Below are 21078 nucleotides of genomic sequence, written 5' to 3'. Positions count from 1 at the left end.
TCCCGAGTTGGAAGGGACCCACAAGGATCATCGTGCTAACTATTCCAGCAAGCTGTTTCCATTTTACGAGAAGCACCATTACAAAACACCACATACCAGAACATCCGTCAAACCCTGTACAATTTTATCCAGCAATACCTTTTCCTCTTATTTTAATCTACTCTGAGTGGTGATGACTAACCTCAGGGGATTTCTCATTCCAGTTCTTACCTGGCTGTGGTGGGTGGGGTGGTGGCATCTGGTGGTGCATCATTGGGTACGGCGGGGGCTGCTGATGGGGCAAAAGGCCTGGATGTGCTGGTGCCCCGAGCGGGTTCATTCCAGGCCCACCGGAGTGCTGGTGAGGTTGCTGTGGGTTTTGACTGTGCTGCTGCTCCATTTGCTGACGAGCCCTTAATTCAGCATATTTCAGCTGTTCCATGTGAAAATTCTGGCGTTCTGTCAGCAACTGTTGTCTCTGCTGCTCTAACTACGTCAAAAATTGGGAAAAATGAAACGAGAAGAAAATAGTTAAGAACTACATATTTAAGCCATTTCTACAGGATCGGCATTTGATTAGCAAAAAATTGGCAGCAGTTTTTGGTAATGGGTACAGGCCATCTTCCAGCCAGAACCGATGAAGTCACCTTGTTTTGTCCTAAAGAATCCCCCAGTAATACAATTAACACATTACTCGATAATAACTGTACAGAACATTCAGCCTCAATACAGTTCTAGCAGTAACCGTACATTTTTCTCTCAATCTTCCTTGTGTTGGAATGAGGAGAAATAGCCCAAAGAGATTCCAGGGAAGGACCAAAGCAGAATATGCAGGCAAAAACACATGCTCAGTGACTACAGGCAGGACCCTGCTCTGTACCTTTATTTTAAGAGTAGGACCTGTACACCATGATATCTAAACACCAATGATTTGCATTACTGATGAGTATTATTTTAAAGAAAAGCCTCATGTAACCTAGGCCAATTAATGTAAAGAGATTACTTTAACTAATATAGTTTGCAAGCAATGCCCAAATGAAAAGATGAAGAAGATTCAAAAAATATGTCTTACTATTGGGCACTTACATGACCGATCACTGCCATGGTTAAGGAAATGCATTTGACTATGAACCAAGAAACCATAACGCATTTTTATGTCTGTTACTCTCAAGCAACTGGACCTATTTGTGCAGCTAGTTTACGAATTTTGAATGAGTGTTGAAGATTTACTCTATTATTTATCTGAAAAGCAGGTTGCCAAGGAGACTTCCACCTTGTGGAAGTTCTCCAGAAATCCCGAAGCTCCACCAAAGCTTTGTGTTAGCAGTTTGACTGCTGACAAAACACAGATGAAAACGATATTCCACTACAGAGCACACATTCACCAGCAGAACCAGATGGGGACAGAGCTAATGAATAATACATGTTCCTTGTTGGGGGCTGTTTTTCAGCATGTAGGGACCACAATGGGATTATTCATGCTGCCATGATTCCTTTGTCCTTGACCAATGTGATACATTAGTGGGAGGAACTTGATAAAAAGAAGAGACACATACACCAATGGTGTAATTGTGCATGTATGGAAACAGATTCGGTAGGTGACAGGCGGTTCAGAAGAGAATTACAGCAAATGACCCGAAACAAAGGCTTAAGCAAGAAGAACTGCTACACCATACTTTTTATATTCTTTTACACTCCTGCTTTGCTCTCTTCATGGCACCCTATCCTACTACACCTCATCTAAGAGGTCAGAGCAGTCAAAAAATGCTTTTTAAAGCATTACCAAACAGCATCCAGAATCTGAAAACACACCCTGTACTTAAGAAAATGAGTAAAAACTTCCCTTCTACACATTCCCTCCCTTCAGGATGAGAAGACCCAGTTGGACAGAAGAGAAAGGCACACAAATACAAGTCACAGCACAAGCTGGTCTTAAAACTGGTGCATGGCCCAAAATATCTGGTTCTACATTAGGTTCTTGCATCTGTCACAACCAGTTTCAAAGTAGGTTTACAGACTCCCGCCGTACAGATCAGAATTAAGATGGGTGGTTAAAATGCATTTTTTTTTTTGTTGGGCAGATTACCAGTAATTTGCATTCTCCAAACTCCATAAAATCTGCAGGTTAACATCAGGCAAGAGTGAAGCTTGGCTATCTCAGCGAAGATGAGCATGCTTCAGTCTGCTGCACAATCTCCTACACAGCTCAATTCATTAAATCCACCAAATGCTTTAGGTACACATTCACGAATACTACACTCTTGATGATTTTCAAGTTTGCAGCAACATATTTTTGCACTGTTGCAAAGTGATTCCCGTTAGAAGGGACTCTTACAAATGCTTTACATGTACACTTATGCAAGTTGTCATCATACTACAAATTCCATCTTCAGAAAATAATTCCTCCCTAACAGGAACAGTAAAGAAAAGTATTCATGTGCGATTATAAATTCTGGGTCAACAAGGCTCCTACCAATAGGGTACACACAATCAGAATTAGCACTGAAATTACTTCAGCTTAAACACCAAGTACATTCGTTTTGCCTAAAACCTAACGCTCTCCAGTCTGTAGCACAGATTTCTTTCAACACTTGGAATCACCTCACCTTCACTACAATGAAGCCACCTTTACCGTAATGCAGCAAATAAGGACATACGCATACCGTGCAATAGCACTAAGCAAATTTTTGCTTTAATTATTCCACCAAATATCCACAGTGACAGGTGAAAAGGCCAAATTTAACTGCTAGAAAGCCAAGGAAAAAAATCTGTATGCACTTTTTGAAAAGGAAAACGTCATGTGCCTCGAAGTGGAAAAAACCCTGTCAGTAATGGAATATATCCCCCAAAGAAAGAAATCTACAGAGAACCTTTTCAGAATAGTTAGGTCCATTTCTTGCACTGCCAATCAGTGTCAGAGGCAGACGCCACACTGAAATGGCTGAGGATGCTGAGCAATCTAGAAATTCTTGCTGACATTCTGCTACAACAGAAGACCACAGTTCGTCAAATTCTATCAGTGTGATTAATGCCAAAGTGAGGATGTAAATTCCATTAAATTCACATGGTAGGGCAAACATGAAAATCCCTAGAACTATGAGTCAATATCTTCAACACACCTGGAGTAATTGCCTATTGACAAAACTGAGCAAGCTAAACAACAGAAAAATGCAAAAATTGACTGCTCTCTGATAAAAATGAAGTTTTGGGTCATGTTTACAGTAGTCAGAGAAAAACTGCTTCTCTGAAAGCCCACTGATCTACAGATGGAAGAACGCTCAGTAATTGATCTGTAATCCAGTCACTGGTAGGCAGAAACAGCATCTCTTTCATATTACATCCTGATTTTAGGGATGCACAAAGTCCTCAGTGAGATGTACTAGCAGCGTTACAACAAATAAACCCTGCCTGAGATGCCCCATGTATATGGTCTCTCTGGGTCACTACTTTCTGCAGCTGGCTAGACCTCAGTCACAGCCTGTGCCCCAGCTACTGCCTCACCAGACTGAAGTCAAACGAACAAGTTCTCTGCTTTACTTGCCCAGCTCCTCCTCCTCTGTACCCTCCATATCAATCATGCTTCATTGTCAGATTTGATAACTGAGTTTTGTTCTCCTTTGATACCTTTCTGTTCCCTATGAGCAATCACCTTTTCTCAACTCTTGACATTACTGCTTCCCTCCTTCTCTTGCACCTGCTGTTACCCCCTCCAGCTCAAGCAAATCCCTCATCTCAAAATGAGAAGCTGTTACTCCTGAGTATGTATCCTTCTGCTACTGCATTTCACTTTGAGGATTTTTTTCAAGAGCTACTGAGAATGTCCTCCAAAAAAAAAAAAAAAAGCTACCTGCTTAAAACCACATCTCCCATCTGAACTGGGTCAGGAATAGTAGGCAGACACTGCTGGTTTCCCTTCCCTCTAGGGAAGCAAGGTTTCCATCCATTTCAGTCTCTTTACAGGGAAAAGCCATTCTTCTGTCAGTTATCATTCACGTCACAAGGCCTACACACAGGCCCAGGTCTGAGTCCACACTCGTGCTTCCATGACAAGAAAAAGGATTAGGAAGCAAATCTGGGATACTGCCAGTTTGCTGCTTATGGTAAAAGGGAGATTCTGGACAGAGGAGGAGAGAGCTCAGACATGACGGTATGGGGTAATTATGAATTTGAGCTGGAGTAGAAAGAAGTGCCTAAATGTGAAGAACAGCTGAAACTGCTGATGGCATAAAGTCTTTGTAGTGACTGATACAATCCAGAATTTCAGATTAGTGTCCCCACTACTTACTGCCTCTTTCTCTCTGTCCATAATGGTTTCCAACTCCTCAAAATGGCGAAGTTTTATCTCCAGCTTCTTCATCTGTGTTTCCACCAGAAGGGCAACCAGGGACTTGATCTTTCTTTCTTCCACTGCTGCTAGATGCTGAGAATAAAACAGGATTTTGCGTTACATGTATTTCACAAAATAGAGCATTTTAAGTAAACAAATGACCAACTACCCCTGCACCTAGCTTTAGCCATTCTGTTCCACTTCTGGACAGAAAGCAGGGCATCAGATTATCAACTTTGTGTTCAGAACCAAAAGTCCTTGGAAGATTATTCAGCTTTTAAATAAATACACAATGTATTGTGTATTGTGGATGCTCAGTACTCAAAAGCAAACCAGCTTTGCCCAAAAGCCTTCTGAATGTGCAACAGAGCATGTTCAGGGGAAATGCAAATAAGGAAGCAAAGTGTTAGGTCATATTCAGTCAGCTGCAGGTCATCCAAAAACTCACCAGAACTCATACAGGAGGCTTTTACCTGGAAAAACCCACAAAAGCACTGAGATGACTTGCATGCCTTTGCCATTACATTTTTTTTGCTCAATTAAATTAGAAGCTATGTATCTAGCTAAGTATATTCCCATTACGTTCAACACCATACTGCTAAATCATAAGCTTTCTTACTGCAGCAGTTCTACCTCAGGCTAGGGCAGAGACTGCAGAGAAACCTCTATGTATCTACGAAAAAAACTGGAAAAAAAACCACCCTCTGGTTTCCTTCAATAACCAGGTTGCAAAGCTGCATATAAACAGTGTGAAACAGAGCTGCAGAAAAATGCAAACAGGTTCCTCGCAAGGATTTAGCTTTAACACATACACACGCAGATACGTACATGACTTAAGAGATAGATAATATATATAGGATAGGTAGATATAAGACGACCTATGAAAGCATTTCACATTTTCCAAGTGTGAAAGGCATGCTAATGATGCCTTCTACCAGCTTTTGCTACAAGCCCACTGTTCAAACTAAAAATACACTCAAAATATAACACCCGTTATGGGCACACACTGCTGGGCAGTTTCTGTAGCAGCAGTCCCAGGACGTTTCCTGAGCAGGGCGCTGAGACAGAGCCAGCCTGACCCATCCGAGGGCTGGGGGACAGCCGGGCTGCCTTTTGAGAAGGGCAAGGTGAGTGCAGAAGGGAAGAAAAACGCTAGATCTCAACCAGCTCAGCCTGCAAGCAGGGAGTCATAGTAAGCAGGCTGTGTCCCAAATCTTTGCTCAGAACTGGAAGAAACACTGAGGAGAAAAGCAGCATTAGAAAACTAGTAATCCTGACCAGAAACAGAACTTCTCAAATCTCTCACGTTGTTTCCATCACTAATGTTTTACTGGAAATGAACGCTGTTGAATGACAACACATCATCAACAATACAGCAAGTCTTCAGGAAGTCTTGGTACCGTACACTCAAGACTCACTAAATTTCCTTCTCAGTAATGTCCAGTTTTAGGGAACCAGTACAATCCCCCAAGTTCAACTGCTGGCATGCCATTGTGAAATTCAAGCAGGGTCCTCACTTAAGTGCCGACCAGACTTGATGGTGCACATCTGAAATAAACTAATTGAACGGCTGACAGAACTACAACGTACAACGTCAATTAATATGGCTTAGTAAAGCAGACTGATCTGTACAAAAGTCAGTGACAAAAGTACCTTTGTTGGTACACAAAGCCTTTGATAGTCACTTTGCTTCACTTGGTGTGTGTAATTTTAATAATGAAACCAAATTAACAAGATCAGCAAGACACATCATTAGGTAAAAGATGTCTCAAAATACACATTAGAAAGGAAATCCTCACAGAATTTTGTTCTGAAGAGACGTGAAGAAAGCACTCCTTACCCTGACATTACTCAGGGCTTGATGTGGACAAAGAACAAGTGGTTGCCAACTCTGAAGCTTACAAAACAGAGTACAGATAAAAGTTAACAGTGATTTAAATCGTCTGATAAGATGGATGCAGCAAGGTGCTTAACAAGTAACAGAAAGCAAAAAAGATATGACATTATCCTGGGACACTGCCACTCTGGAAGAGCTGAGCATCACCAAGCCAGCAGAGCCGGCCTCCAGCTGAGCGCCTCTACAGAACAAATCTTTTATGTTTCCCATGTCCCAGACACAAGGACAGCAATTAGCACCTCCATGCCTGGGATCGTGCCCACTGCCACAAAACCCACTGCTTCCTCTGCTCACAAATTCCTTCTGAGTGAATTCCTCTTGAAGAGGAATCGCAAGACTAGCTACAGGCCCAGCAAATGCACATAACACAACACATAACGCCCTGATCTTTTTAACCCCTGCTTCAGTTAGGAAAGGGGCTAATCACAGCAAGAGTGTGACAACGGGTACATGCAACTGTAAAACCAGAGCACAAGACGCCTGGAAAACAGATAGTGTCCTTGCAACACATCACAGGGAGCGTGACATCCTCTCATCCACATGCAGAAGATTAGTTGGAACTGCAACAGGCAGAGAAAATTATTTCTTCTCCCTCCCCTCCTCTATTTTGTGAAAGGAGACCAGGTGCTTCACCTCACTTTTGTTTTGAGGCCCGGAGGGCTCTGTCTTTTGCAAATGCATCAGAAGAAATAGTTCTGTGCATTTGCCATCTTTATCTAAACCAAGGCACACAAGGAGAAAAACTGCTAAATGCTGTCCTGCATATGTTCAAGCATGAGATGAAGGTTCTACACCAAGTTTCCAGAGCAGCAGCAAAAAGGAACCAATTAAAGACAATTGGATTTGCCTATAAGCAGAAGACATGATGTAGCTTCCCAAAAATAAGGAGAAATAATTTTAGTAACAGCGTCTATCCTATTGCTGAATTTCACATTTCTGAATACCTACATGTGGAACAAGCGGTTGCTAACTGAAGACTTTTTAATTCAGTAGGAAAGCGCTGCAGTGGTACAATAGTGGCTGAAGTGCACCAGACTAGAAATAAAGCTTAACAGCAAAGTTAACCACCCACGGAAAAACTTCTGGATAATTATAGGGGGTTTTGCATCACTGGCAGTTTTGAGATCAGCAGCTTCTAGAAAAGATGTACTCGATCGCAACTATCTCAAAACAGAAATTCAGAAGCCATATGGTCTCTGCCATGCAGGAGGTCACGTTATGAACAGAACGGTCTTTTTTGGCAGTGTAAGTGATGGTCCAACAGCTACAGCAGAAGGGCACACAACTGGACAGAAGTCAACAGCAGTCCGCAGGACAGAAGGCATTTTCTGTCATGGGCTACTTATTGTGTTGGGTTGATATGGCAAGGTTTTGGTAGCGGGGAAGACTATGGGGTGGGGGGGCCTCTGTGAGCTGAGCCCAGCGGCTGCCCTGTGTCAGATCAAAGAGCCAAGCCGTGAGATGCTGGTTGTGCCTCTGGGAGAACAGACTGGAGAGACGGAGGGGAAAAAAAAGCAGATGGGAGAGAAGAGTGAGAAATAAGAGAACCGGCCCTGCAGCCCCCCAGGTGAGTGCAGCAGGAGGGCAGGAGGTGCTCCAGGCACACAGCAGCAGTTCCCCTGCGGCCTGTGGAGAGGCCCCTGGTGGAGCAGGCTGTCCCCCTGCACCCATGGGTCCCACATGGAGCAGATCTCCATGCTGCAGCCCCCCCATGGAGGAGCCCCCGGTGGAGCAGGTGGATGTGGCCTGGAGGAGGCTGCGGCCCATGGAGAGCCCCCGCAGGAGCAGGCCCCGGGCCACAGCTGCAGCCCGTGGAGAGGAGCCCCCGCAGGAGCAGGGGGTCTGGGGGGAGCAGTAACAGTCATCCTATGCCAAGTCTGTTTTGCGCACAGTGCTAACTGGTGAACAATCTCCCTGTTCTTATTCCGACCCATGAGCATTTTTTCATATTTTCTCCTGAGGAGGGGAGAGAGCGAGAGTATGATGGCACAGTGGTGCTGAGCTACCTACGGGTGTGAAACCGCAAGACTTATGTGCAGAAAGGAAGAAGAGCTTACATTGATTTAAGAATCCAAGAAGAAAAGGAGAAAAAGGGTCTTAATTCTAATAATGTTTGTACCAAAGCCATAACCTGTAAAAATGCATTTAAAATTCTTGCTCCGTTCTACATGTAGGAATACAGAGCCTCTCCCCCAGATGAGCACATTCACTGGATATCATTTCTCAAACAGAACTCACTGCTAAAGCTACTTATCTCAAAAGAAAAACAACTTCAAATGCCTGCCCTTGACCCTTGTTTCTCCTTAGAAGCTAACTTCAATATTCCTCCGATATAAAATCACAAGGAAAATAACTCTAACAGCTCTTCACATGACCAGGTCTTCAGTTTAATACGAAGAACTGAATTACTTTCTCAGACAAGATACAGCTCACTGAAAGCCTAAATATTGTCTGGGTTTTTAAATGCAAGTGGAAAGAGAAATCCCTATTGAACCTGAATTCTACTCTAAGTGTGAACATCCTAATTATATTATTTCCTGTAATATAAAGCTAAAATACTTCTAGAATATTAGTATTATCATAATGAAAATTGCCATTAGCAAAGTCCCTTCTCCCTCTAGCACTCATTATCACCAAAGGAAGGAAAGTAGGATATCATTTTTATTTTATGGAAGTCTTCTTTCTCCAAATAAGAGACTAAATTCCACACTTTAAAACAAAACATGGCTGAAAATCATAGAATCACAGAATCATTTAGGTTGAAAAAGGCTACAAGGGCAATGTTAATTCATGCAGCTTTTGATTTTAGAAACTAGTTTGAAAGGTAGCCAACTAAAAATATCCTCAGTCTCATGGATTCATAAAGGAAGGATTGTATTATTTCAACAACATCTATCATCATACTTCCTCAATATAGATGATGCATCTGGGAAAAATAGGTCTAAAATTCAAGGGGCAAAAAAAAATCAGACTGGAAAGTCAGTGCAACACATACAACACCTCATTATGCCCACCATTATGTTCTGGAAATCCATCAGGAATAAATACAATCCATGCTTTGCTTTTTGGTATCCATAAAGTAGATGGAATGCTATGGAATATGGCACTGAATCCCAAAGCAGTAAGAAACCCAAACTAAAATGTGAATCCCCAAAAATATGAAGAGAAAACAGATTTAGAAAAAGATTTTCTGAAAGAAGTAAAGGCAGTCTGGTTCCTGCAAAAAGAGAAGGAACAAAGGACAGCATGCAATTAGTAATTACAGGGTAACGAAAAGCTACTAGACAGAACACTGATTCAAACCACAGCTCATTAAGAGACTCCAGACAAACAGAAGTTTAAAAGCATGTTTTTGTCTATCATTAACAGACACACAGCACCTCTTAACACAAATATCATCAAGTTGTCTATAAAACAAATTATAACACTGGAATTGAGCATCACATTGTTGTTACAGACAAAGGATCCAAGTACAGAGGGCTTGTGTGAAGGCCACAGAATGGACTGGCACAGCAAGAAAGGCAACATAAGGGTGCTGCCACCCAGATCTACGCCTTCAATATTACAACCAGACCTACTGAGCAGAGAAAAGTCTTTACAAAAGTTGACAAAAGTTTTGGGGCTCTTTCTTATGGATGTTCATTGGCTTCATAAACATACAAATAGCAGCCTAAATTAAATTATACACAATTTCACTTCGTAGTTCAAGCAGAATAAATTCAAGATGACATGCGGTCTTTCAAGGTATTAGAGACCAGAACATGAAATTCCACAGATCTGGAACAAAGGACCATTTTAAAAACAGCTGTAACATGAGCTGGAAATCAAGCCAACGCATATTTGCATAAAACAAACCTTTGCTTTGGTGGCAGCTGAGGCAAGAGCAGCAGCTGCAGCTGTAGCTACGTTTCCTTCTGAGATTTCATGTTCCACTTTCTTCTTCCCAGCCTCATTTTCTTTGTCTTTGCTTGCATCAACGTTCTCCTTGTTCTCTTCTGTCTCCTTTTCTTCTGAAAGAGATTTCCCGCCACGTTTGTTATGTGCATTCTCCCTTTGTTAACAATATCACTCAGGACAGGAATTGCACTTCACGCACTGCTATTGGCCAGACAAATCCATTCATCCACACAGTCACATTCCTCTATAACACTACTGCTACTCGTCCAAATGCTGACGTGGGAACAATTTTAAAGGATCTGATCCAACAAATACAGCAAGTTTAAACGTTTTCAGTTTTCATCCTGTCAATTCATCTTCTGCCATCAGCTTATTTTCATTAAAACGCTTGTAGCTGCATTTCCAAATCAACTCCATTATTACCTCTACTTTTATATGTGAATCCAAGCATGTCTTGTTTTACCTGGTGCTAAAATACTGATTGCAAGCTCCAGTAAAGAACAACGTATCCACCAGGTACAAGGGGAACGTGTCAAAAATAAATAACAAGAGTAACATCTTACGTAGGAAAAAAATGCTACTTGCCAACCTGTCAAAATAAAGGCTTCACATCACTTCACAGGGAAATTGAGCTAGCACATTATCTTATAAGCATAGAAGTGAGCAGTCCCATTTCTTTGCATCAAAAATGATCAAATGGTGTGTAATGCAGGCAGAAGAAAAGAATTTGTGACCTATACTCACTTTGCCATTACAATTTCTTCACCCAGTCACACAACACAATGAAAGAAAGCTCAGCTTAGGTCTAAAATGAGTTCAGGAAAGAATTTAGTGCTTGAGCTTTTCAGTGAAATTAAACGAGAATATTTACTACTGAACCATGAAGCAGCCTGATGTGCAAGACAAAATATTTCTGCCACAGTTGAGTTTATAGTCTATTCCAACAACTTTAGAGGAAGGCTATTAAAGCTAACACAGCTTGAGGAACAGCTGGGAATCATTACCTGTCTTGGTGTCTGCAGTCACTTCACTATCTTGTTCTTTTTCTGGGTTTCTCTCATTTTCTCCTTCTTGTGCTTTATCACCTTCCTCAATTTCACTCTCCACTTTGTTTTCAACCTAAATGGGATGAAGGATTGCTTGGAGAATGAGAGTTATACAAGACATTCAATGTTAACTCGGTTTATAGCTTTCAAATTAATTCACTACCATAAAGGAAGAGATTAAGTTTTAAAGGCTGACTTCTACTTAAGCCCATTTTGACAGTCGTACCCACAATCTGAACAGACAAAGCAACTGCCATACTGGATGGAAATCTACCAGATTCAGTAAACCAGGTAAAATGCTTCATCTGAAGGTACGTGAAAGGTACGTGAAGTTAAGATGACGGGTAAGAACATCTTCCACTCCCCATGCTGTCACCATTTATTCTGGTAGTTTGTGCACCAGTCTCCTATCTTTTCCATGCTACGTCAACAATTCATACAGTATTCAGCAATACACGCATCACCTCCGAATTCTCATGGTCACAACAGCATCTCGTGGCAATAAACACTACAACTGAATTACACATTGCAGGAGGGTGCTTCTGTCCAGGAACTGGTGAGAAAGACTAATGGTTGCAAAGTAGAAGTAAAATAAAAATATTTGTTAAAAATCTAGGTGCCTTAAGATAGTATTCATAAAATCGGCGGCAGCTTCATGCATAGGACTGGAAATATAATTTTCCCCTTGGGAATAATCCAAACTGACCCAAATGTTTCTCATTTATTCTGATTTAAAGAACAAAGCATCTTTTCAAGCTCTAACCAAGAAGTCTTCTATATTTGCATCTACCTAAACGTACCTGACTATCAGAAAGACAGCGTAAGAACTATCTGAGACCAGAGTGAGAAGTAATACCAAGACTACAGACAGAAACACATACGTCACTTTATCTCATGCCTTTGATGAAGCACGCAACACAGAAATACCATCTGCTGTTGCAGATGAGATAAGTGCCTACCACTATTTATTTAGCAGAGTGATGTTTGAACTCCAGCATATTAGTTTTAATTGCAGTTTAGGTCAGGAACAATCACAGCCAGTGACATTACTGTTGACCATCTGAAAAGAGGTACTGCATTTGTAGACACGATGTTATAAAACTCCCCCCTCAAACACTTGCTTTCTTGTAAGCATTATCAACAGGTTGAAGGAATTAATTTCTGATCTGATCTTTATTGGCAGGCTGCATCACACCTAACATCAAAAGCACATACTACACACACCTGTAAACAAAATTTAACACAGACTTCTCGTGAAGAGGAGTTCTACTGACCAGCTCAGTTACAGACACCTTCATTTCATCAGATCTCATTTGCCCACATCCGTGGAACTGAGAACGGTTCCAGAAACAGCCAAAGCCACAAGTGATCACACAGACTGAACAGACGTAACTCGCATTGCCACTGGAGAGTTGTGACAATAGCTAATAATCATTCAGGTCGTCTGTTCAGCTCCACACAAGCTACTCAAAAATGGTTGCCAAATACTGCAAGGAATTCAAACAACTCACCAGTTTCCAGGAAAGCCCTGATCTCTCTGATCTTGACGGAGCTGAAAGCTGTATTCAACTTTGGAAAGGCAATTTGCCACAAGACAAACTTTTCTAGGGCAAGACTTCAAAGTGATACTTGCTTTAGACCACTACAAGTCATGAACCGCAACAAACCAATGTCCTTCTGCAGCTTAAGTCTCTACAATTAGTTTGATATTGCCTGCTTTACATTTCCTTCCAGTCCCAACCCTTTTTTTTTTTTCCCCTCAGGACTAGGAAAAAACATGCCAGCCATTTGTCCAGCACAAGAAACATCTCTATGTGACTACGTGATTAGAAAACGAAGTACTAGGAAGACTGGAAACTGTTAGGGAATACCGTTCACTAAGAACTGACCAGCACACTGCCATCTACCTTTTTTTTTTAAGCAGACACTTTAGAATTTAGTAATTCATGTCTATAAGTATCAGAAGTATCTTTTCAGAAACAGTATGCTGAACTAAGCTTACCTTCTCAGACTGCTGCCCATCTGTTTCTGCTTCCATTTTTTCTTCTTCAGCTCCATCTGAGAATATAAATAAAGTATTTAGAATTGCCACAACTTCCATTTATTATACTTATTTCAGAGTTAACTAAAATTTTCTGTTCTCTACTGACAGTGGTTTATAAAGAAAGCCCAGACAGCACTGAATTCCTGGAAAACCCAATTCTATTACACTAATCTTACTTTAAAAATCAAGTTAACTTGCAAATTTAAATTTAACAGGCTTTTATTTACAGTCCAACAAGAAGGACAAAGCATTAAGTTATCTGTGCTCTACTCAAACACCCAATTTACCCACACAGGCAGAAACCCCCAAATCTATCTATCTTAGTTACATAAAGAACAGTATAATGTACAGCTCTGCAGTGTTCAAGTCGCATAGTAATTCCCATTGGTAAGTCAAAGTATTATAAAATGTTTTTCCCAATACAGCCAATTTGATTCTGTAGATGGTTGTCAGCTGCATGATTAACCTCAATTACAGTGCTGCCAGACTTGTAATTCCTCCTTAGCACAAGATCCCCTGAGCTGCTTTTGATGAAAGGTCCACCCAGCAGCACTGTCACATGTTGCAGGTCAACTGAAGATCTAAATTGCATTTTGCAGGTGGTGAAAATACCAGAGTTTGGTGCTGAAGTTTGCCAAAGCAGACTTTAAAATAATTATTCAATGCCAAAGTAATACCGAGTCCCAGCCAATTTGTTAAAGCTGACACTGTTGTTAAACACTAAGCACCTCTTGCTATTTTCCGCCCCCAAAAGTGCTGGAGGTCAAGGCAGTGCGCAATTCTTCTCCTTGGTGGTTCTGGCATGAAACCCAGCACCGTGCCCTGTTTTGCATCCTTGGTACCTGCTGCTCTCTGCACCAACACCATGAGCGCCGGGTTCTCAGGTATGGCCCGACCCGAAGCTTTCCTCAAAGCATGTTTCTCCCCAGAGCACTCTGAGAAGTATTCAAGCCCTCAGAAACACGTTTAGATGAATGAAGATGTTTTAGAGCTCCTACATCACACGAGTTACCAAAAGGGGAGCGGCACAGAGCCCACGAGGCTAAATATCTTGTTACTGCCAGTTAGCACTTGATGCCAGGCACAGCATGTGGTCACGGGCAATCTAACAGATTTTCCAGGTATTTCACGTGCGATGTAGAACTACGGTCCCAGTGAATCGGAACTGAACAATGATGCTTAAGTCAAAGAAACCGGTCCAAAAAGGTGTCCTACGATAGATGTTCGTGGACAATCCTCTCACTCAGGCCTTAATCATTCATTCCCTTGCTTTCTCCTCAGCTGAAATGAGAGCAATGCTTATGGGTTTGCACTGAAGAATGGATCAATGAAGGGATCCAAGTTAAACCCAAACGCTTTATTCACTTTCTGAGAAAAAAAAAAAAACACTATTACAACAAGTCCTTAAAAGCCCAACTGCAGCTTCCCAGCTAGGCACTCAACAAACAAGCCACGCATCGCATCTGAGCTTAAGAGCTGGTTGTTGGTTTGGTACAGAGCAAGATAACAATGGTCCCAGCTTTTCAAAGAACATATTTTCCAAGATGCTCTGAAAAAGCGGAGCTAGCATGTGCCTTCAGTGCTAACACCAAAGAAGACAATAGCGTTGTCCAAGAAGCTAGAAGCACGTAATATGAACCATTTAGACACTTGGCAGGTTTCTCACTGCCGTGGATGTGTGGGTCTGGACGCCACCCACTGCCTCTTACACATTCTTCATATTTTGAACCCAAAATGAGTTTCCCAGACACCCAGAAAAACCTGACCTTGACCACAAGCACCTTCTGAGTGCCTGGCCTCAGCTTCGATACACGACTACATGCTTCCTGCTGTTGCTCATTTTGGTTTTTGGCTGATGAGACCGAGCTCTTCAAGCTAATAACCTCCCATTTACTGTCTGTGTGGCATTCAAACAGCCACAAGAGAGACATCTGAAGGGTTCTGCCAAAACAGAGCCAGGCCCCCTTGAGTTACAGACTGCTGTCTGAGTAACAGCTGACCAGTTATCATCCCTTCTGATTTTGGCACCTACTAAGGGAGATAATAGCCTAACTGGTATGCAAGTGAGACTAAAATGAGACAAAAGAAAAAAAATCCATCTCCTGTCAGCGCTACAGCAGTAACGTTACCATGTGCTGGATGCGTGCACCTGGAAAGAGAGTGTTTTAACAGCAGTTGGTATATTCCTGTCCTTAGGACAGACCTTCTGGTGCTAGCCTTTGGTTCGCTCATTTATTCCTTTATAGAACATTTAAATAAACACTCCTGCTAACGAAAGCAAGCCTCTTCAGGATAAGAGGATAACAAACGCATTGACAGCAAATACCACGAAGGAGTCTGAATAATGTACTATTATTTCCCAATATTTTCCCATACGGATTGTTTACTAGACCGAGAAACACCGAGCTGTTTGCAGCACCCAGATGTTCTGTAAGAACAAACAAGAGGGAAACTTCAGCACAACCCTGTACTCCTTGTCTAGGACCTCAGACCTAAAAGACTGGATGCCAGTGAAATTTAACGTATGGAGGCATTAAAAAGGGAGCTTACTTAGATCACTGGCTCCAGCACACGCTGCCATACCAGTATAAATCTGGTGAAAAGCCTTTATCCATCTCTAAGCTTCTGAAGACACTGGTTGGTGTAAGGGTGCTCATTTTCTGTAACCCTTACTTTACTGGGAATTCCCATGTGCTACACTGAAGCAAAACAGATGCACAAAATGTTTTTCCTTCAACAGCAATAGTTCTGTAGAAAAGTTTTTACAAGAGCCCCTTCCATACATAAGGAGAAATATTGTAAAATGTCTGACAGAGGTGATGATTTTCCTCTTGGCTTGTTTAAAGCAGAAAAACCTACTTGTCTGAAGTATCTGCCACCATAACTCAATTCATGGTGGACAGGGACACACCTTCTCTGAAGTTGTAACTCCGAGTTAGGATTTGGTGACCTAATAACAACACAGGGAGTACCTAGGTTGGATTTTCTCAGCCAGCTACTTCAAGCCGAGAAGTAGAGCTCCAACCTGTGCTTAAAAGTGTCATTCCTCCTGGTAAACTAAAGAGAAAGCTTTTTTACAGCAAAAAAAAGGAGAGGCAAAGTGCAGAACATACCAAGTGTGCTTGGTTTAGTGGAGTGAAAGACCATGAGCTCAAACTAGGAATGCACTGCACAGGAGTATAGAAGTTTTCATTTCTGGTGCAACTTAGCTCAGACACCAAGAACTTCACATGGAAGGACACAGACATACTAGAATGAGTCCAGAGGAGGCCCCAAACATGATCAAGGGGCTGGTGCAGCTTTGGTGTGAAGAGAGGCCAAGGGAGTTGGGGTTGTTCAGCCTGGAGAAGAGAAGGCTGCGGGGAGACCTCACAGCGGCCTTCAGTGCCTGCAGGGGCTGCAGGAGGGCTGGGGAGGGACTCTTGGGCAGGGGGTGTAGGGATAGGACACGGGGTGATGGTTTTAAGCTAAAAGAGGGCAGATTTAGGTTAGATACTCAAAATCTTTCACAGTGAGGGCGGTGAGGCCTGGCGCAGGCTGCCCCCAGGAGCTGTGGGTGCCCCATCCCTGGCAGTGCCCAAGGCCAGGCTGGATGGGGCTGGGGGCAGCGGGCCCTGGGCACAGCACAGGGTTGAAATTACATGATCTTTAAGGTCCCTTACAACCCAGACCATTCTGTGATTTTATGATCCATGATTCCTACCATCAGGATACAGTGTAATTGAAAGAAAAAAGGTCAGTATGAACAACACAGAACTTAAACTCAGGGAGGAACGGAGCAGTTCTGAGGCTCAGAATCATACAAAACTTACAGTGAAGCAGGCTAGAAAAACTCCAGTTTGTGGACAATTTTAAGTAGAAGAGAGGAGATGTCTGTCTTACAAGCTCATAACGTGACAGTTTGTTTGCTATTCTGGAAGATGAGAACCTGTAGCTCAGGTTCCTCAGGTTGGACTCAAGTCTCAGCACCCCGTACCACCTTGCTGCTCTCACCTGCCAAGGGTTTCCAGTCTGAGCAGTCCCCACAAACCTGCAGCTTCACCTTTATAGTCTGCCAGAGGGGAAAAAAATTACTATGAAGTTCTTGTCACGCAACTGCACACGATTTGCTCAGGACCACCAAATGGATGACAACACTCCTTGCTACATACACATTCCCGGTCACATTTGATAGAAAGCTGGAGGTAACAATTGTGCAAGCTGCTCCTAAGAATGCCATAAAGTCAAGGCCTGTAAGACACAAACCTTCCCGCTCTATCCAAAAAGTCAGTTTGTTCTTGGGTCTGTTAGACAGGACTGAATTCTCTTTCTACCCTAAGATCAGCTTGGAGTGGTGGTTTCGGTTTTCTGATTACGATGCACATCAAGGTTTCCAGTCCCGAGATAAAGAGGAGCAGCGACTAACAACGTGTGATTCCCTGCAGCAAGCAAAGATACCAGCACAGGATGAGTTTGTGGAGGTTTACAACGTGTTACCCATCAAGCATTACCATGGGGTTGAAGGCGTTTGCTGTTAAATCCCTATGCGTACTGCGGCAAGTTTTATTAGGCATTTATTTTTTTACTTGCAGACCAGTACACAGTACACAGTAACCATTGTTGAGTGACTACTGCCACAGAAGCCATCCCAAGGCAAAGACGCACCCTAAGAGGGCAAACTCTTTTCCCCTGACCTTTAAAAAAAAACCTCAAAAAAAAAAAAGCACATACAGCATCCCTCAGTAAGAGAAGTGCCCTTTGACTCTCCCGTGCCTCATAATACATCTAACAAACTCTTCCCTAAGCTCAGCACGCTTCTGTATTGCAGAGGGACACATCCAGCTACAGAAAGAGTTAGAAGGTGTGTGTGCGCGTGACAGTAAGATTGTTGTGAGCATCCTGATTTAGCTTAGGTTTTTGAGTCCTGGCTATAAGACAAAATGTTATTTTAAAATCTGGATGACAGCTTTAGGCAGGTTGCAGTCAATGGCTTTTGAAAACTGTTCTCTTCTATTAGCTAGCAAGCCACTATCTGCGGTGACAGCACTACGCCTCTGCAGTTCCCACTGGCATAAGCCATTCCGTGCTTGTACACATCGAGGAGACCGTGCTGGAATACTACATGTAGTAAGAAAAAAAAGCTATTGATTATTAGTTTTGGCATTAAATAAGTTTATCTGGATCCAAGCAGGTTTTTGCTTCTAGCTTACAGGCTACTGGAAGTACCTCTAAACAATTACAGCTCCATAAAAATTAATTTTGAATTCAAGTATGAAAAGATCTAAAAAACCCACCACATTTCTGACCCTCTGCATGAGAATGACAGAAATTACTCCTGCATTTCAGTGAGATACAAACACCTTAATGATTGAAAGAGGTTAAAAACACAACTACATAATTGCATGAGGTAATGAAAGCATAACTGACAATGAAAACGAGGATTGATTACTTAGAGGTACATGTTCCTAATACAAAAGAAGAAGAGAACTTTAAGACCCAATAATCCCTTTTACAGGGCACCGGTGATGCTCTTTAACACTCTTCACCAGGTTTGGTATCATACCTTGAACCTTGCAGGATGTGGAAAAAGAAATTAATAGTATTTCTTAAATCAACAGCAGGCAGATGGTTACAAGACACCACAAGGCATCTTTCCAGAGGAAGAAAGCACCTGCAGAGGAGAAAGCACTGCCTCTCCATGCCCTTCTTCAAACCTGAAGCAGCAAATATTTGCTGCTCTATGGCAACTTGTTCTGTTTTGCATGTTATCTCCAAGAACGGGGGGCCTGTTTTCTAATACATGAAGAATTTATAACTGCCTTCTGATGAAGCCCAGTGACTTTACAGAGAAGTTACACTGACTTTAGGTCAGCAAGGGAAACTAAAAAATTTCCACTGTCGTAATTTACTGCATCACCAGCAAGCAGACACTTGCAGCACGCAGATAAGTAACCTCTGTTGTCGCTAGAAGAACAGTAAGCCAAGCCCTACATACGAATGCAGAGCACCACACAGGAGATTCAGCTCAGCAGCCAGCTTAAGGCTGCCCGCGAGGCATCCCTTCCCCTTTGTTTTCAATAAGGCAACACGTGCAACTTGTCAGAAGTCAGGCGTACATATTAATATTTAATTGAGAGAAATATACCATAGCTGTAGAAAAATCCAGGGTCTGAACGTGATAAATACGTTACCATCTAAACCATAATTTATATCTTCCAAATTAAGTCAGGACTCAGAGCCTCCTCAGAGCCGCTCCAGGCAGCTCGCACACAGACAGCGCGACGGCTCCGCAGGCTGCCATGGAGAAGGAATTCCAGATTCACGAAGCTGTGTGAGTCCATCACAAGGGGATTGATGGGCTCAATTCTCCAACGGCACGGAGCTAGCTTACAGGCACCTGCACATATGCAAAGTGAATGAACTGTTCAGTGTCTGTCTTAGTAATGTGTGCGTTATTTCAGAGTGAAAGCACACCCTAGGGACCGCATGAGAAATCATCCTGCCAAAAATGAAGTAAAATAGCTTCTTCTGTGTATGTATACTTGTGTTTTCTGCTATATGTATTTGAGAACATTACACGATCGTCCATAAAGCATTAAATTTAATCATCTGTTTAAGTCGCTTACAATTGTAGTGGAGCCCCTAAATCAGACCACCATCCCCCCAGTGTCTGCTGTCACAGATGAGCTACAGCTGGAGGCCTCCACACACTTGTGCCAGTGGAAATGCTTCCAGTGAAATACTTGTTAGAGTAAGACCTAAAATCCATGAGTAACTGCCTCCAACACAGGCACTTCAGAGACTCCCCTGTGCCTAATTCAATGCACATATATGCAGGCAATGTATGTAGTTAATCACCTTTGGAAAGTTATTAAGAAAGCACACATACTCAGTGAAGACCTAAGAGGGATACTACGCACCACAGGTGCACTAAATATTCCCCCTTCTCTGGAGCTTAATCCTTGGCCTGGAGAACAGGCTCCTTTGTTTGCTCTCCTCAGTTCACTCAATAAAACAAACGCAGGGCATCTTCTCCATTGCATTCTAACCCACAGCTGCGGTAGCATCTTGGAAACTAAAACACAGTACCTGTCAAGCTTGTCACAGAATCTGACCCACTTGAGTCCATTCTTAATTCTACCGAAGCTTTACAACATTAATTTAAAAAGAACCATCATCAGCCTTTAGAAATTTTAACAACAAGGACAAGAATGAGATTCTTGGATATTAATGTAAGCTCCAGGAATCCCTTCCAGTCCCATTTTCCCCTTTCACATTCCACACTGCCTACAATTCACCAATATTAAGAGCTTTCAAAAGATTGCAGAGCTATGGTATAATTTTATTTCTAAAATATACCAACTGATGAGCTTTAATTACAGTATGGAACCCTCCGTAGATATTTTTAGTTCTCTGTGGCGACATTTAGATACAATACCTCGGGTCTAGTCATGCCAAACGGCTCCTTTTCAGCAGTTACGCACCACAACGCTGCACTTCAACATCCAACACACCTCTGCACGTGCAAGCCATGGATTCCCCTATGCCCTCCAGTGCAAAGCTGTTTTGGAAGTGGAAGGCGCTGCAGACTGCGGAGTGACCCAGTTCACTCTTGCTGAGCAGCTCCCCCAGGGAGAACCATCTGCTGTTGTCCTAATTTATTCCATTAGTCACAGCCCAATACAAATCGCATTAGCTATAACAGGTCAGTATTACTTATAGAACTCACCACACAGCTCATTCAGAAATAATCGTGTTATGGTCATCTGCTCTCCGACTCCCCATATTAAATGACAAGCACTTCAGAATTTCTATTTGCAACTTGTGTGCAAATTCTCCTAAAGAAAGGGCTGCCAGACTAGCAATATCACTAATGATGTCGATGATAAACTTCCACAACTGTGCTGCA

The 21078-nt window shown here is 42.4% G+C and overlaps 1 protein-coding gene across 1 annotated transcript in view; it reads right to left on the bottom strand.

Moving 5' to 3' along the window:
• SMARCC1 (SWI/SNF related, matrix associated, actin dependent regulator of chromatin subfamily c member 1) overlaps positions 1–21078 on the bottom strand; it is an 82849-nt gene that overhangs the window by 13587 nt on the left and 48184 nt on the right. Inside the window, exons 23-27 of the mRNA XM_040549344.1 lie at positions 13149–13204; positions 11105–11219; positions 10059–10213; positions 4265–4399; positions 211–469 (exon numbers count right to left, since the gene is read on the bottom strand). Coding sequence (XP_040405278.1) covers positions 211–469; positions 4265–4399; positions 10059–10213; positions 11105–11219; positions 13149–13204 — 720 coding nt within the window. The remainder of the gene's footprint in view (positions 1–210; positions 470–4264; positions 4400–10058; positions 10214–11104; positions 11220–13148; positions 13205–21078) is intronic.

The sequence above is a fragment of the Cygnus olor genome, chromosome 2 (assembly GCF_009769625.2).
Source record: "Cygnus olor isolate bCygOlo1 chromosome 2, bCygOlo1.pri.v2, whole genome shotgun sequence".
Classification (NCBI taxonomy): domain Eukaryota; kingdom Metazoa; phylum Chordata; class Aves; order Anseriformes; family Anatidae; genus Cygnus; species Cygnus olor.
Note: the sequence above shows the minus strand (reverse complement) of the source record. Positions and strands in the feature narration are given on the sequence as shown.